Source organism: Mustela erminea, chromosome 15, assembly GCF_009829155.1.
Source record: "Mustela erminea isolate mMusErm1 chromosome 15, mMusErm1.Pri, whole genome shotgun sequence".
Lineage (NCBI taxonomy): Eukaryota > Metazoa > Chordata > Mammalia > Carnivora > Mustelidae > Mustela > Mustela erminea.
The window spans coordinates 10,748,444-10,766,383 of record NC_045628.1 but is presented as its reverse complement, the minus strand read 5'-3'; the positions used below and the strand labels follow the sequence as shown (position 1 = coordinate 10,766,383).

Genomic DNA, 17,940 nt, shown 5'->3' with positions numbered 1-17,940 from the left:
TTGTGTTTGTGGGAGAGTGAGCTTCTAAGGAGAGTCCAAAGGTGACCATTTTTCGCTTGTATCTCGTGGGCCTGCTTCGCCTCTTTCCCACAACCTCTTAACACATCACCTAAAAAGATATGGTTTGAAAAGTGCCGCTGCAGGAGCTGCGTTCCCCCGAAGAAGTAATAGCTTTCTGTCACCTCCCCAGCGCTGCGCCAGCTGTATTTCACAGGTGTGGACATTACGGTTCCAAAGGACTCAGGGAGGCCCGGCTGCATTGTTAGTAAGAGAAGGGGCTGAGATGAACCCTCAGGATTTCAACTCAAAAGAGCCTATGCTCTTTGCACAAGGTCCCTCTTGGGGTAGGTTAGAACATATATGAAACAGATGTGGATCAAAATAAGACAATGGAAAAATAAATAGTTAGGTTCTGAAGGGTGGCAACTCTACCTCGCCACCATCTGTGGGATTGTTTTCTGTGGGAAAATGCAGTCTGGCTTCCAACAGGATGTTAGGATGAACTCCCCAGCTCCGCGGGAAACAGAGGCTTGTTGTATAGCTAAAAAGAGTCTCCAGGTTTACTGGCAAGAGTTACCTCCTCCAGGCCACTGAGTTGTGAAAAATACTAAGCATGTAATATAGGTTAAGCAGAGGGGAGATGACTGAGGTTTGTACTATGATCAGTGCCTGTAGTTAGGGACCAGTTTAGGAGAGAGATGATGGCCCTGAAAAATCTGTTAGTTTGTGGATCAGAAGGAATCCAGGGTTACCATGAAGGGCTTTCAGTTCTGGGGCTGGGGAAGGGGCGATGAGTGTTGGTCTAGGGTTGGAACTAATGAAAGTAATAGAAGTTACCATTTATGTGCACTGCTTAATGTGGTCCTCAGCACATCAGTCTGATGCAGATGCCATCATATGTCTGGTTTGATATATAAGGAGACTGAGCCAACGGTTAGCTTAAGGTCAAGACTAATTAATGTCAGGGCTGGGTTCTTTATTTGCTGCCTCAAGTCACCGGAGCCTGAGTGTGTGACCGCTGTGTTAGTTCTCTTGCTTGTTTTGGCTTGATCTGTGAAGTACTTTAAGGGTTTGGAGCAACCAGATACACAAGTCAGCATAATCCGAAATAAAACTGGATACAAAGAGTGGAACCTTAATTAAACAGGAAACTTGACTGGTAGGTAGGTTGGTTAAGATTTAACCCAATGTGAAGTAGAAAAGCATGGAGCAATCCGGAGCAGGAGAGTTACATAATTATTGTGATAGGAAAGATTTAAGAGAGCAGTGTGGCTGGTAATACTAGCTGTCAGGTTGTTTCTGTTGTGACGTACCCCTGAACAGGTCGGGTGTTCTCCCCGTCTGAAGGTAAACAGAGGGAAAGCTAGTGAGGTGGTCAGTAGAGTTCAGGAACATCCGGGTAGTAAGCCAGGAGCTTGGGGTCCGTGCTGCTCTGGAGTGCACTCTGTCCCTTGGGTGACCCAGGCTCCCCTGGCAGTGCTCGGCCATAACAGGTGCTCCTCACATTCTGCCCTGCGGACCCCTACCCCCCACCTTTTCTCCCCAGCCTGCACTGGGTCCTGGGGATGCAAAAATAAGGTCTGATCTTGGTCTTTTAGGAGCTCTCAGGCCAGTGGGGGAGACCCACTTAGATAGACAGATGCCCGGTGGAAGAGAGTGCCAGAGTAGGGGTGGGGTTGACATAGAGGAGCGCTCTGCCCCACCACACTTCCCTCTCCCCTCGCCTCACTTTTGCCTCCGCCTCCTGGACGCTTCCCTGTTGTCCTTTCCAAACCCTCCTGTGAGAAGCTCTGTACTCTGAACGCACCCTCTTTAAACCGACAGAAAGGAATCCTCCGTGTGTCTGCCTTGTGTATTAGCGGTGATTTATTGATGCAGTTTTAAACTTTTCTCTAATTTCCATTTCTAGAGTTTTAAAACATTTCTTCGTCTTCAGAAAATAAACAGTGGGCCGAATACAAATGTTCCCCTAAATTACCCATCCTCCTCCGTTAGACATTGTGTCTAGAGATGATTTGATTATAATCATAGTTTATGTGACTGATTTATTTTTTTAGTAGAATACACAGAGAATCATTTTGGACTTTGGGGGAGGGGGTGTTAAAACATAACCTCAACATTTTTTCAGAGTTATGACTTGAAACAGAATCTGAATACTACCTATTTAGTGCTTCAGAAATACTATTTTACAACTATAAATAATGAAAACACTCAGTATTTAAATTAGGTTAATTCAAAAATCGTTAAAATTTTGTTACTTTAAAAAATTGTGGGAAATATTTATATTCTAAAAATGTTTTGTCTCTGGCTGTCTGACCCAGTTTTTCTGGACCACATAATGTGGCTCATTGGCAGGAACGACCTTTGTGTTAAGACTAGCATCACTGAAGTTGTATTCTTACCCAAACAAACAAAAAACCAAAACAAAATGATGTTAACACAAGTGAATAACTATGTCCGAACTCACTAAATTGTATGTTAATTATATGCAGTTTTTTGGGTAACGAGTATAACTCAATATACCTGGAAAAATGAGGTTGTAAATTTTGTAAATTAATTAACATTGTAAATTTTTAAAACCATCTGGAACAGTAACCAAATATTGAAAAGAAATTAATATTGTAGAAAGTTCATTTTTGAAGACTGTCACAATTAAGCAACACAAAATCAAAGAAGAGATGATGGTACTTGGAGTAGATGGAGGGACCACAGTTATCCCAGAATGATTGCTTTTCTCCTCAGAATGTCTGCGTGTGTTTTGTTTGTTTTCAGTTACTCCAGTTCAAACCTGAAAGGTTTTTTTCCAAGCATAGAATCTTTTAAAATAATGTTCTGAATTACGGTCTTTGGCTGTTTCACCCTGCACACTTAATGTCAAAGGAAACTCAGCTTACTAGGAGAATACTATAAAATGATTAACTCTTTTTCTTTTTTCCTACTTCAGAGTGCCTATTATTAAACCACAAGAGGCTAACTGGGAGCTCTCAGTAAAATTGCATGATGAAGTTCATACTGTCGTAGCATCAAACAGTGGGCCAACCTTCTCTGTGAGTTCTATTTCTTTATTTTATTTTATTTTTTCGGCAGTCTTGAAATTATCTATGAATATTTAAAGCAATTTTTTAACCTATTTAGCGGCTATCATCTTTTGAATCTGTAACATAGCTATGTATTTGTCTCATCTTCTTTAGGAAGCTGAATGCCAATGGCAGTTTTTGTTGTCTCACGTTAATTAGGAAATATACGTTCTGAGATTTAGGCACATTCTAAAACCACTTCCTGACACCTGATTCATTTTCCTTTTGTTATTGAGAAGTAATACTTCTGTTTTTGTGACACAGAAGAGCATTTTTAAGTATAATTCCAAACATATGATAGCTGTGGTAGGTAATCATTCTTTTAAAACAAGTAATCTGAAGCCTATCTAGCATTTCTTGAGACATCATGTTGTGTGAGACATTCTTGAGGCTAAATTTACCTTGTGGTGACATTCCTTTTATTTCAAAGGAACTTGAACTTAAACCCCTTGGATGGTATCCATGATAGAACTGCTTTCGTTTAATTCTGGTTTGTACTGAACAATGTTACATTAAGATTTAGTATTTATACTGTGGTATGAGTGATATGTTTAAATACTGTGATTTGAGATTGCCAGAAAAATACCGTGAAAGGTTAACTCGCGTCGTTTTTTGCTTTCAGCATGAACCCACAGAAGCTGGTATGTAGTTAGTACAGTGAAGATTTTATTAATCTACATTTCTCTTCTTGTGGCTAAGTTGTGATGAAACGCTATTTTGTTGTATGGGAAAATCAAAAGATTTCAACAGGATATGAAAATTAATATAATTTCACAGAAATAAAACCTGGTGAGGCTGAGGTATATGGTGGCAGTTTTGTTTGTTTTTATGTAAACTCTTCCCTCAAAGTGGGGCTCAGCCTCCCCACCCCCAGGTGCAGTCTCATGCTCTTCCAAATTCAGCCAGCCAGACACCCCCTGCTGGCATTTTCCTGATAGAAAATACCCCACGTTAAGAGTTACAGAGAATTCGTTAATGCAGCATAGCCTTACTATGTACCTACTGTGTGCTAGCGAGACTGGAGAAGCTGACATTCTTATGTGGTCGTCAGTCACAGCCAAATGAGATTGACTCAGGAATTACGTGTAATCTCCTTGGTTGTTTTTAAATTTTGTGATTCATTCGATAAGCCAAAATTGCTAAAGCATTTGTTCCTAAAAGGTATTTCAGTCCACTGTCTTGAAATGAAAACTATGGTGGCGTTAAACAATTATCTCAGTGCGTTTTGGGACGGGCTTATGGGATTCTTTACATTCCTCTTTTCTATATGATCATTTTAGAAAGTGGCTTCATAAGTAGAGATTTAAGTGTGCATCGGGTTGAGTAGCAAATTACATATACTGAAGTAAAGAGCATAAATATTATAGTGCAGCATTTTCCTTGGGGAAGGTTAACTTTTCAAAAATGTAGACTTAGCATAATTTTCAGTTCTGTACTGAGTCACCCTGAAGTGTTACTGTTCATCTGATCCTCCAGTACAGTGTTTTTCTAAGCAGTGCCTTGCCTTAGTAAGAAAACTGCTCGGATTACTTCTCAGAGCTGTTATTCTTTGTGCTTCTTTCCTAGTCCATGTTGAAAAACCAGAGACCATGAGCTCGAGTGGTGTCTTTGACTTTGCTGTAGAATTACCTCTTGTTTTACTTTTTAGCCCACGGGCACAGTAGGGCTGTTTAAAAAAAATATTCTATTGAAAATTTCCCTGGAAAATATGCACCTTGATATATAATATCAATAACTACTACCCCTGTTTATTGGTTTTACTACTCAGAAGCAGCAAACCTAACAAGAAGCAAGTACTCCTGACGGTGTGTACTTTTCTCCTAAGCACGTTGGACTGAGCTTCCCTTGACATCAGTCTTAGCGAAAAGAGTCATGGTGAATAGTGTAGCTGAAGTAAAGGCTCATTGGTATGAAGTCTGTAATCGTGTGGAACCTCTGCTTTTTGGGTCTCAGGGGAAGAGCTGTGACTGTTGGTTTTCTAGAACACCCACTGCCCCATGAAGAAAAAGTTGAATTGTCCTAGAGGTGACTGTCTAGGTTAATGATCCCAGAAGTAGTACTGGTAAGGTTTTATGCCTGTAGTAATGCTTTGGCTATCCCACATTTTCAGGAGGATTTTAATTACAAAAATTTAAATTATAAGATGTTTCTTTCAAATGAGGAAAGTACAGCAAATGTACAAATGTTCTCTATAGGTCTCTAATGAAAGAAAAAAATTCACAGTTACAGCTAAATCCCTTTTTTCTGCAATCCCATTCTGCCCTTTTCCTCTCCAGAGGGGACAGCTGTCCTGCAGGTGCTGCGTGTCCTCCTCGTCCTCCTCGTCACACTTGCAGTGTGCGTGTGTGTATTCTAAGAATAGCAAAAAAGAAAGTTGTAAAACTATGAGTACTTAATGATACACTTGTCAAATTTTGAAATACACAAAGCAAGACCAGTTCCACTTACAGCAGCAGCAAAAAAATGCAGACACTTAACCGTGGAGGAGAAAGACTTCATGAGCTACTACGCAATGTTGCTGAAAGAAACTGAAGAAGACACAAACGTGTGGAAAGTCCTCTTGTGTCCCTAGGTTGGAAGTCTTCATGTTGTTGTGATGTCAGTACTACCCAAAGCAGTTTAGAGATTCGGTACGATCCCTATCAAAATCCCAACTGAAGGTTTGTCGAGATAAAGAGATCATCTTTATGTGAAGAGACGGACCCCAAATCGCCAGCACAATTTTGAAAAAGAACAAAGTTGGAAAGCTCACACTTCTTGATTTTTTAAAACTTATTACGAAACTACAGTAGTCAAAATGGTGTGGTACTGTCACAATAACAGACACATAGACCGTTGGAATAGAACTGGGAGCCCAGAAATAAACCCTTGGATATATGGTCAAATGATTTTTGGTAGGAGTGCCAAGGCAATTCAGTGGGGGAGAGGATAGTCTTTTCAATAAGTAGTAGTCAGTGGGGCGCCTGGGTGGCTCGGTTGTTAAGCGTCTGCCCGAGGCTTGGGTCGTGATCCCAGGGTCCTGGGATCGAGCCCTGCATCGGACTCTGAAGGAAGCCTGCTTCCCCCTCTCCCGCTTGCCCTGCTTGTGTTCCCTCTCTCACTGTGTCTCTCTCTGTCAAATAAATAAGTAAAATCTTTAATAAATAAATAAATAAATAGTAGTGGCGACAGTGTATATGTACATGCAAAAGAAAAAAAATTAGGTTCTTGCCTTATACCGTGTACAAGATTAACTCAAAATCTATCAAAGACCTAAATGTAAGAAGAAAACCTGGAAAAGTCTCATGACATTGGATTTGATGATAATTTCTTGCACGTGATGTTAAAAGCCCAGGCAAGAAAAGAAACATAAGTTAGATTATATCAGAATTTAAAACTGGTGCATTGGGGCGCCTGGGTGACTCAGCCAGTTAAGCTTCTGCCTTCAGCTCAGGTCATGATCTCAGGGTTCTGGGATTGAGTCCCGCATCTGGCTCCCTGTTCAGCGGGGAGCCTGCTTTTCCCTCTCTTTGCTGCTGTTCCCCCTGCTTGTGCTGTCTCTCTCTTTCTCAAATAAATAAATAAAAAATCTTCAAAAAAATAAAAAATAAAACTGGTGCATCAAAGGTCCACAGCCAGCAGCAGAGTGAAAAGGCAGCCCACAGATTGGGAGGAAATATTTGCATATATCTGACAAGGAGTTGTTATTCAGAATATACGAAGAATTCCAGTAACGAAACAGCAATAAAACCAAAAAACCAACCTGATTTTTAAAATGGGCAAAGAACTCTGATAAACATTTCTCTGCAAAGAAGGTACAGAGATGGCCGGTAAACACAGGAAAATCTGCTCAGCAGCACTAATCATTGGGGAGATGCAAATCAGAACCACCAACTCCGAGTTCTTAAGATGGCTATGATAAAAAACAACACAAAATATAGTAAGGGTTGGTGAGGCTATGGAGACCTTGGAATCCCCATGCAGCTGTTGGTTGGAGTGTTAAATGGTACTGCTGCCGCTGGAAAAACAGTTTGGTGGTTCCTCAAAAATTAAAAGTAGAATTCCCGTAGGACCCAGCCATACCTACTGCTGGGTATTTACCCCCAAAAGAATCCGAATCAGGGTCTTGAAGAGACATTTGCACACCCATGTTCAGCTGCATTATTCCAATAGCTAAGAAGTAGAAGCAGCCCAAACGTCCAATGGTGGAGAAGTGATAAACAAAATGTGGTGTTTATAGATCACAGAATATTACTCAGCCTTCAAAAAGAAGAAATTCTCATACATGCTGCAAAATGAACCTTGAGGACATTGTGCTCAGTGAGATAAGCCAGACACCAAAGGAGGGATACTGCCTGATTCCAAATCCCGCAGTATGCAGAGTAATTAAACTCATAGACAGTGGAATGGTGGTTGCCAGGGGCTGGGAGGAGTGGGGGGGGCAATGGGGAGTTCCTGTTTCCAGGGCCTAGAGTTTCAGTTTTCCACGATGAGAGGATGGGGACGGCCGGGTGGCTGATGCGCAGCAAGGGGCATGCGTTGCGTACCACTGAACTGTACGTCAGACTGCGTAAGCCATTAAATGTTAGGTTATAGAAAACATTTTAAAAAGACACAAACCAACACAGATTAGTATTTTTGATAAAATTTATAAGCAGGAAGGATGAAACTGGAAACGAAGGAAGCATGGTTAAAGGACAAAGTGACATGAAGGAGGGGTAGGTGGAGTGAAATTTTATGTTTCAGGTCTTGGGTTCTGAACATAAGGGTCAGAATGTATAGAAGAATTAAGTATAAAATCTCAACACGAAGTTGAAATATTATCTTGCATAATAAGATGATAAACGTCAAAATACCAAAAACAGAGTTTTACTTATATTTATTTCACGATTCTCTTCTGGATTCCCAAGATACCATCTCTTCTCTTTTACTCTGCATAATGTGAAGCTGGTCAAAATAGTTCATGATAAAAGAAAAGGTTAATGCATTTGTTATCTTAAAGATGGTGGCATAAATTCACATTGAAGGCAATTCATTTGGAAGAAAAATGTCAGAGCACTTCTGAAGTGAAGAAAATTTACTCATGAATTCAGGCTTCCTAAAGACGAAAAAATGAGCACTGTACGTGCACTTAAAAATTTTTTTTGCCTGACACTTATGTTAACTACAAATAAGCAGAAATAATAAAGAACAGTTATATATGATCCTTGATAGTGATTTAGATATCCTTTGTTATAGTGAGCCACTGAGTGAAATATTTCTAAAGAACCTGTGAACGACTTCTTAAGAATAACCAGAACTTAAAAAAAAAAAAAAAAAGAATAACAAGAACTAATGAATTTTGGCATCGCAATGTAACTTTTGTTAATAGTTGAAAAGAAAAATGTAAATGATCAAAAGTAACATTTAGCATGGTCAAGGAAGATGAAAGTTGTTTTCACTAAAAAATAAAAACTTTTCAGTTCATTTTCCTAAATGAGATTTCTAGTATATTTTTTTGCTTCTTATGGTCTTATGGAAAGGTTTTTACTTCTTATGGCTTCCTTTTGATAGCCATAAAATTTTGCTGCATTTTTGAATTACAATCAGAATCTTTTCATTCTCCCAGTTATATATTGATAAAACTTATGTTAAAAGTTAAATGGCAGAGATCCACTCAAACAGCAGATTTGTGCAGCAAAGCAACTATAACTGGTGAAAATTAGAAAAGTCTGTATTGTAGGTGACACATATTGTTGTATGTAGAAAATCCTGAGAAATCCATTAAGGAAATAGTATAGATAATAAACAAGTTTAGGAAGGGTCTGGGATACAAAATCAATGCATAAAATCAGTTGCATTTCAAGTTACTTGCAATTGAACAAAAATAAAATTTTGAAAACAGTTTCATTAACAAGAGTATCAAAAGAACAAAGAACAAAAGAAGTACAAATTTATACTGTGAAAACCACAAACTATTGAAAAAAGTGAATGGAAGTCCAAATAAAAACAGAAAGCATCTCATATTCCTGAGTTGAAAGACTTAATATTGTTAAGATGTCAGTATTTCCTAAATTGGTGTATACGTGCAATACTGTTCCTTCCAGAATCCGAACTTTTTTTTTCCAGAAAGTGCCATGCTGACACTAAAATTTATATGGAAACTTACAGAAGCTTGGTAGTAAAAGCAATCTTTAAGAAAAGAATAAGGTTGGAGAACTCTATTTCCCTCTTCAAAACCTACCACAAAATTGTCTCATAAAGACAGTCTAGTACTTGTGTAGAGATACAGAAGTGAGAATCCAGAACAAAATCCCTACGTGTGTGTTCAAGTGATTCTTGACAAACTACTGGAGTAATTCAAGGAAGGAAAGAATAATCTTGTCAGCAAATGGTGTTGGAACAAGTGGGTATCTAGATGTAAAAGAATAAAGTTGATCCCCATCTCATATTGAGTTAATACACCAAAATTAACCTAAAGGGGATAAAAGATCTACATGTAAGAGCTACAACAATAAAACTCTTAGAAGAAACATAAGGATACATATTCATGACCTTGCACATGGCAGTAGTTTCTTAGATAGGACAAAAGCACAAGCCACAAAAGAAAAAATAGATAAGTTGGTCTTTGTCAAAATTAAAAACTGTGCTTCAAAGGATACTAACCAGAAATTGAAAAGACAGACCAGAGAATGGGAAAACATATTTGCAAATCATATATTCAGTAAAACACTTGTATATAGAATATGTAAAACTGGGGTTGCCTGGGTGTCTCAGTTGGTTAAGCGTCTGATCCTTGATTTTGGCTCCGGTCATGATCTCAGGGTCATGAGATCAAACCCCATGTTAGGCTCCATGCTAGGTGCAGAGCCTGCTTAAGATTTTCTGTCTTCTTCTCCCTCTGCCGCCTTCCACTCTGCTCACACACACACTCTCTGCCCCTCTCTCTCTAAAAAACAAAACATAAAACTTAAAACTTAATAATAAAAAAACCCCCACAATATAAAAATGGCATTTTTTTAATCTGAATAGTCATTTCTCAAAAGCATATCTACAGTTGTCGTATCTACACAAAGATGCTCAACATTGTTACTCATCAGGGAAATGCAGATCAAACCACGGGGAGAGAGCACCTCACACCACTAGGATGATTGTGGTCAAATAGATAATAACAAGGGAATTAGGAGATGCACAGAAATTGGAGCCCTGGCACACTGGTGGTAGAAATGTAAAATGGTGCCTAGCCTTTGGAAAACAGCTTGGCCTTTCCTTAAAAGTTTAAACATAGGGGCGCCTGGGTGGTTCAGTGGGTTAAGCCTCTGCCTTTGGCTCAGGTCATGATCTCAGGGTTCTGGTATCGAGCCCCCGCATAGGGCTCTCTGCTCAGCAGGGAGACTGCTTCCTCCTCTCTCTCTGCCTGCCTCTCTGCCTACTTGTGGTCTCTGTCTGTCAAATAAATAAATAAAATCTTAAAAAAAAAAAAAGTTAAACATCTCGGTTATCCAGATCCTTGACACAGTTTGGGGTTTTTCGTTTGTTTGTTTAATGAGTTTTATTTCTTTTATTTGACACGGAGAGAGAGACAGCGAGAGAAGGTACAAGCAGGGGGAGTGGCAGAGGGAGAAGCAGGCTTCCCCGGAGCAGGGAACCAGTGGGGCTCGATCTCAGGACCCTGGGATCATGACCTGAGCCAAAGGCAGACGCTTAATGACTGAGCCTCCCAGGCTCCCCAGTTTTGGGGGAGTTTTTTGAGAGAGAGAGAGCACGGGGTGGAAGTGGGAAGTGGCAGAGGAAGAAGGAGAGGGAGAAACTTAAGCAGGCTCCGCCCCTAGTGCAGAGCCCTTGGGGGGCTGAGAGACTCTGTCTCACAACTGGGAGATCATGACCTGAGTCAAAATCTAGAGTTGGATGCTTAACTAACTGATTGAGACATAAGGGTGCCCCTGACTCAGTTCTTTCTTAAGTATTTAATCATGAATACTTAAACAAGTATTTTTAGACTTAATTATATCCTTGTTACTATGGCGGATATGTTTTACCTCCTAAATATTTCAAATAATAAATTTTCCAATAATAGTTGCTGAGCTCTGAGCAACTCGAAGGTGAATTAAATGGGAATAGATATCCCTTTACCCTTTCTAGAAAATAATTTGATAACATCCATCAAAGACCTTTAAAAATGTTCATATTCTGTGGTCTACTGATTCTGCATCTAGAAATCTATCCCAGGGAAGCAATGAAAAATTGCTAATGTGAACATGATATTATGTTGGAAAAAAGATGACTTAAAGGTAGCTTGCTTTGGAGATATCCATGTCGACAGTCTCTGGTTGTTATGATAAAGGGAGACTTGGAAGTAATTAAAATGTTGTGATAAATGCTATGATAGAGGTTCCTTCAACCAGTTAAATCTGAGAAAGATAAAAAAAAAAGCGCTCAACCGGCTGGGGGAAAGGAAGGATCTCGGTGAAGGTGGAGGAGTTCTCCTTGGCGGAGATGACGAATGAGTAATAGCTGAGAACGTGATTAATACGGAAGTCACGACTTGCCTTGGAAATGGTGCTATAAATAGGCAAGGCAAAGCCCAAGCCCATGGTAGCAAGCTACGTTTACTGAAAAAAATCAGAGACCTCTTCTAGAGGTAACTTTGGTTCTTATTATGGAAGTGTGTGCTTCCTTAATTTTTTGTTTGTTTTCCACACAGGGAGTGAGGACTTGTTTCAGTCGCAGTGTTGTTTTTGATCTGAATTTAGCCTCTTTGGAGGTATTTTCGCAAAGGAGCTGATTACTTTGGCCTGCAGTGAAGTGTGGCCTGTCCTGGGCGCTGTGATAAGCGCCATATACACCTTCTCTCTAAATGAGGCAGCAGGAAGCCTGAAGGCGGGGGTTGCCAGCTTGGCGTGGAGAGGGAGGCTCTGTCACAGAGCCTGTGAGCATAGAATCTAAGAGAAAACCAAGGTCGGTGTGGTCCAAAGCCCACACACTAGTACCTCTTAGTAACTCATCTTACAGAGTCGTTTTGCTAGACAAAATTCTGGGAAATAGTAGGACTGTCATGGAAAATTACAAGGAATAATGCACTTATTCTAACCAGAATAATTCTGTCACCGGATACAAGGGTTTTCTTTGTGATGTGCTGAAAGTTAAGGCTACAGTTATACTGTTTAAGGAAGGTAGGACAGGAACACTAATAAAGCACAAAAATGTGCACAATATTATATGTACACGTACCCTGTGGTGAAAAGTACAGAGTCAGGAATGCTTGGTTAGTCGAAGCTGTTAGGAAGCATTTTTAGTAGCTTATTACCTACCTCTTGTAGGTGTAAACATGTTTTTGAATTGGCATTAAAATTCAAAACCTTGAATTTTACCAGTGATTTTAGTTTTATCTAAGTTAGTAATAATATTCAAGAGCAATACAGGATTTAAGATAAATAAGATTTTGGATCTGAAAGAGTTTTCATTTTGGTTTCTTAACAATGTTAGGTTTGGTTGATGTAATATTGTCTCATCTTTAGATGCCTGTGGTGGAGGGAGGGAATGTTTTGTAGGGTTCATATCATTGAAATCATCACCCTATAGTTTTCTTTCCAAACAGAGAAAATGGTGATGAACATAAGAATAAAAAATAATAATTATGTATGGATGTATAATAAGAAATAATTACATATGCATTGCCTGAGAATTTCTTACTCTAATATAGTTTACCCTTTTCCATTTGTTCTGCCACCATGTGTTTTGTTCTAGACTTCTAGATAAGAAAACATCCCACCAGGGGTGCCTGAGTGTCTCAGTCAGCTAAGTGTCTGCCGTTGGCTCAGGTCATGATCCTGGAGTCCTGGGATGGAGCCCGGTGTCAGACTCCCTGCTCACTGGGGGTCTCCTTCTCTCTCTCTCTGTCAGTTGAATAAACAGAATCTTACAAAATACAAAAAAGAAAGAAAGAAAAGATCCCACCAGTTTTTTTCCTTTTTTTTTAGATTTTATTTTTAGGGATGCCTGGGTGGCTCAATGGGTTAAGCCTCTGCCTTCGGCTCAGGTCATGATCTCAGGGTCCTGGGATCGAGCTCCGCATCGGGTTCTCTGCTCGGCAGGGAGCCTGCTTCCTTCTCTCTCTCTGCCTGCCTCTCTGCCCACTTGTGATCTCTGTCAAATAAATAAAATTTTTAAAAAAAGATTTTATTTTTAAGTAATCTCTACACTTAACATAGAGGCTCAGACTTAATAACTCGATCTTTAAAACCCCGACATCAAGAGTCACATGCTCTAAGGACTGAGCCAGCCTCGCGCCACCCCCCGCCACTATCAGAGGTATTTAGAGAGTACTTTTGCAAATACGGTTTTAAGTACATCTAGTAAAGTATTTTTATGGAATATTTTCATAAAAATTAAGATTTAAATGAAGTTAGCATTTATGAACAAATAATTTTGTGCACAAAATCGTATTTTCTTTATGTTGTCAATATGTATTTATACTTGCATTTTATATCATAGTCTCTGTTCCTTTTATCCCATTTTTGGAGTAGAAGGTAATGCCAAATCATGTAGTTACTGGAATTTCTATAGGACATGGTAATATCATGGTTTTTTTTAAAGAAATAATTTTCAAATACTCTTCCTAAAATAAAATACAGTATTATTCTTTCTTTCCTTTTGCCTGTATCTGTGGTCAATTTTTAGAGTAGACTCTTAATTTGAACATGAAAAGACATCAGCAAACAAGGTCCCTTCACTTTTACATATGTGCCTACTGTAATCTTTGTATTAAAAAATTATATATGGCTAAAGTGCACGGTAGACAGAAAACATTTTGGAAGTAGCATTTAAAAATGAATACCATAATACTCTGAGGTGCTTATAATAAAGGACTTTAATCCTAGTTAGAAAATTGAGACACAGTACATGGTAAATGACAAAAATTGAGGTAAATTTTTGAAATCATGGCAATATTTTATATTTGAGACTTAAAAATTGGGCACCTGGGTGACTCAGTCAGTTAAGCATCTGCCTTCAGCTGAGGTCATGATCCTGGGGTCCTGGGATGGAGCCCCGTGTTGGGCTCACTGCTTAGTGGGTAGTCTGCTTCTTCCTCTCCCCCTGCTCATGCTTTCTCTCTCAAATATGTAAATGAAATCTTAAAAACAAAACAAAACTTTTTCTAAAAACAACTCAGTGTTATGATCATGTGAATTACATTTTTTATTAGGTAATTTTTTCACTCAGACTCCTCCCCCCCCCCCGTTTTAAAAAGTATGCTAGACAAAGTAGCAAAAATATTACCCTATTGGAGAAAAATACTCTCTTAATGAATTTTTTTCAGAAAACATAATATTGTGTGAACATGAAATTCTTTCACTTTGGCAAAAATATTTGTCTTCTTGATAAAGTTATTTTTCCATTTGAGAAAAAATTGGGAAATAAGTTTATGCTTAAAAAATTTTAAATATTTCCAAAAATATAAAACCACCACAAGTAAAGCGAATAGAGAAGCCAACCAACAGAGGAGAAATTTGTCACTCCTTTGGTGACAGAAGGAAAATGTTCTAAATATATAAAGAACTCGTTTAGATCAATATAAAAATGACCAACCTTCTAAGTGAAAAATGCTCACGTAGCTTATAGCAAAGGAAATATATAAATGGTTCCTACACATATGAGAAAATGGGTCAATGTACGCAGAGAAATTCAAGTTAAAATTATGACATAACCATTTTCCACCTGCATTTTGGCAAAGATGAAAAGCTTGATAATTCTCTAATGGTGTAAGGTTATAGAGAAATAGCCCCACGTATGTTTATTGGTGGGTGAACAAATGGATACAGCCCTCAGGGAGAGTGGTTTGACAAAGTGAATTTGTACTACAGGATGTGTTCCCAGGTCGCACATGTATTGGTATGTTCGTGGCAGTGTGGTCTGTAGGTAAAGGACTGGAGAAACTGGAATGCCCATCGAAGTGGGAAAACCGAACAGAGCCCGAGCATGAACTACTACATGGCCATCTAAAAGGTTCTGAACTTTCTCTGTATACGGATCTATCAAGTGACAAAAGCCTTGTGTTTTCATTGTGAAAAATGAATGTGTGTGTTTGTTGTGCTTATGGAATATCTTTGGAAGGAGCCCCAAGACACCGATTAACCATGGTTGCCTTTGAACTGGGGAGCCGGATGGTTGACCCCATGGCAGAAGAGAGGTACATGCCTTACGCTAGATGATCCTTTAGTACTTTTTGAATTTTGAGCCTATTTAGTGTTACCTGTGTCCCTACCCCTGCCTCCTCCCAAAAAGATGGTTCAAAATTGTGCAGTGGAAGGGTCAGGAAGATACGCGACTCTTGAAATAGTGGAATTTTAATAACCTGTCAGGAACCTCTTGGGATGCCTGTGGCATCCAGGGAAGCGGTCACATGGGCCGCGGGCTCATTAAATGACGAGCTCTGGTGCTGCCCACCTAAGTCCACGAAGTACAGTTACCGAAGCGCCTTCAGCTCCCCCTCGCAGCTTGAAGGTAGTTGCTGGAGGTCGCGCAGGCTAGGTGAAGAGATTGAGCTAGTAAGAGTTAAGAGACGGGAAGAATAGAAGGCACTGTAACGTGGGTGAGAAAGAGGAAACTGAGTCAGACAGATCTGGATGGCCCCTCCAATAGCTTTCTGTTTTTTCCTTCCTCTCACGTGTCTGCTGTGCAGAGGTTACTATCTGGAGGAGCCAGAGAGAGGTATGTCTTGCTGATAGCAAAAGGAGTGAAAACTCACTGCAGAAGTTTTGCTCAGGGTCCCAGAATTCATAGGGATCTGGTCGGTCCTGACATGTCAGGGGCGGAATGGAATTATTTTCTGCTCCTCTTGGGTTAAGGAAGAAGGCCCTCAAGTAACTCGCTTTGCAGTGTGACTTCTTTACCTCAAGCTAAAGAATATCCTTTCAAAGCCAACTCCAAAGGGGAAAACAACAACAACAACAAGAGACCAACTCCTTCAGATCAGCTTGACGTCGGATAGGAGGGGGTCAGGTAAATGAGGTCGGACAGAAACTGAAGAGTAACCTTGCACAGCTTGACTGTTTACTTGCCAGATGCACCCTTGCGCAGTGCAGAAGGCTCTGTACTTCTGAACCACAGGACTGAATTTTCATAAAAAGGGGAGGCTCCTGCCCATGTAATCTGGAAAATTGCTTGTCTAATTGGGTGCACAGTTGCACCTGGACCCTCTTGAGTGACTGTCATGTTGTGCTTAAGAGTCGAGGAACTTGTCATGTGACCAAATGAAGAAAACATTAGTTCTAAAATCCAGTTGCTTTGGAAATGGAAATCACTGTATGGCGTTGTTTGTTATCGTATTAGAGTTGGCGGATACGGTCACTAAGACTTTTGGTGACTTTTTGTGTTATTCCCTGGTTTCAGCCACTTTCCAAAGCATTTTATTTAGAGTAAAACTGGAGTTTTACTCCAGACACAGGCATCCAGGCTGTGTCAGTTCCGCTTTATGAACTTATAAGTAATTCTTTGTAGTCTCGTGGCCTGTGAAGGGCGCTGCTGACATTTCTATCACAACAACTTCCTAAAAGTTATTTTATTCATTTCATGTTCCCGGCCCCTCCCACTTACTTATCCATGGACAGTGAAGCGAACCGTTATGCGTGCCTTTGCTGAGTGACCCAGCCATGAGATGAATTCTTTTTTTTTTTTAATAAAGATTTTATTTATTTATTTGACAGAGAGAGCGATCACAAGCAGCAGAGAGGCAGGCAGAGACAGAGAGGGAAGCAGGCTCCCCACCAAGCAGAGAGCCCGATGTGGGGCTTGATCCCAGGATCCTGAGATCATAACCTGAGCCGAAGGCAGAGGCTTTAACCCACTGAGCCCCCCAGGCGCCCCCATGAGCTGAGTTCTGATCTGCTTAGGGTCTGTATACATTCATTCTCCCAGTTGTCATATAGTTTATCAGCTGCTCGTTGAGCTCCTCCTCCACAACGTAGGTCCCGGCGAACCAACGGGAATCGAGACAGATGATGTTTCACTCCTCACGGAGGTTGTCTGTCTCTTTAAGGCGGCAAGGATAAAGGTGGGTTGGTTGAGTAGAACAGGGGAGGTGGTTGGGATTTCGGACATGTTGTTGGCAGTGTTTGAGATAGACCCGTGCACGAGTTTACTAAGCCTTTGTATTAAGATCTTGTGTTTTAAGCAAGTATTTTATGAAGGTGGAAAGGTCAGGGATGCCAGTGAATATTAGGAAGTCACCAAAAAAGAAGAAAACTGAGGTGTGCCTGTTGGATTTAGCAGAAATAATTGATCATGAGGAGAGCAATGCCTGAAGCAGGGGAGGAGAGGGCCGGCAAGCTAATGATGGGCAAAGCGGACACACACGGTTCCCGGAGGGCCTTTTAAACCAGGAGTTTTGATTTTACTCGGAGGTGGTTCATTATCTCACCATCTCTTGTTAGAGCGTTTTATAAAGTCTGCTCTGGAAGAGGCCCTTGATCAAGAGTTTTTGAAAGCCTAAATTGCGTTCAAATTGATGTTTTATGAATTAATAGACTGTGTACTTTGACCACCATTAGGAATGAATAAATTTATCATACTTCTGGTCAACTCATTTTATATCAGTTTCTTTTACTCACTGATTCTGGCATGAGAAGACTTTTTTTCTTTTTTTTGGTTATTGTTTTGTCTTGTCTTCATTCTTGTTTTTACATGGAGAAGCAGGAACAAGTTTTAGGTCCCTTAGTAGTTACTTGCTATCATATCACAGTGTTTATTTTCTTCGTTACACTTATTGTAAACTTCAATTCTCTTTATTTCTTTGCCCACTTGTGTAATTGCAGTCTCTTTATACTAACATCTGAGCTTTATAAAAATGAGGGCCGGGCCATGTTTACCACTTGCACTTGTCAGGATATGTGGAGTGGGTGCGGGG

At 40.0% G+C, this 17,940-nt stretch overlaps 1 protein-coding gene across 4 annotated transcripts in view; it reads left to right on the top strand.

Moving 5' to 3' along the window:
• PCCA (propionyl-CoA carboxylase subunit alpha) overlaps positions 1-17,940 on the top strand; it is a 394,384-nt gene that overhangs the window by 249,292 nt on the left and 127,152 nt on the right. For 3 of the 4 annotated variants that reach the window (XM_032314393.1, XM_032314394.1, XM_032314396.1), the window contains one exon: positions 2,945-3,047. In XM_032314393.1, the coding sequence (XP_032170284.1) occupies positions 2,945-3,047 (103 nt within the window). Of the gene's footprint in view, positions 1-2,944; positions 3,048-5,353; positions 6,044-17,940 lie in introns of those variants that run through there. The other variant, XM_032314395.1, reaches the window with a different exon arrangement.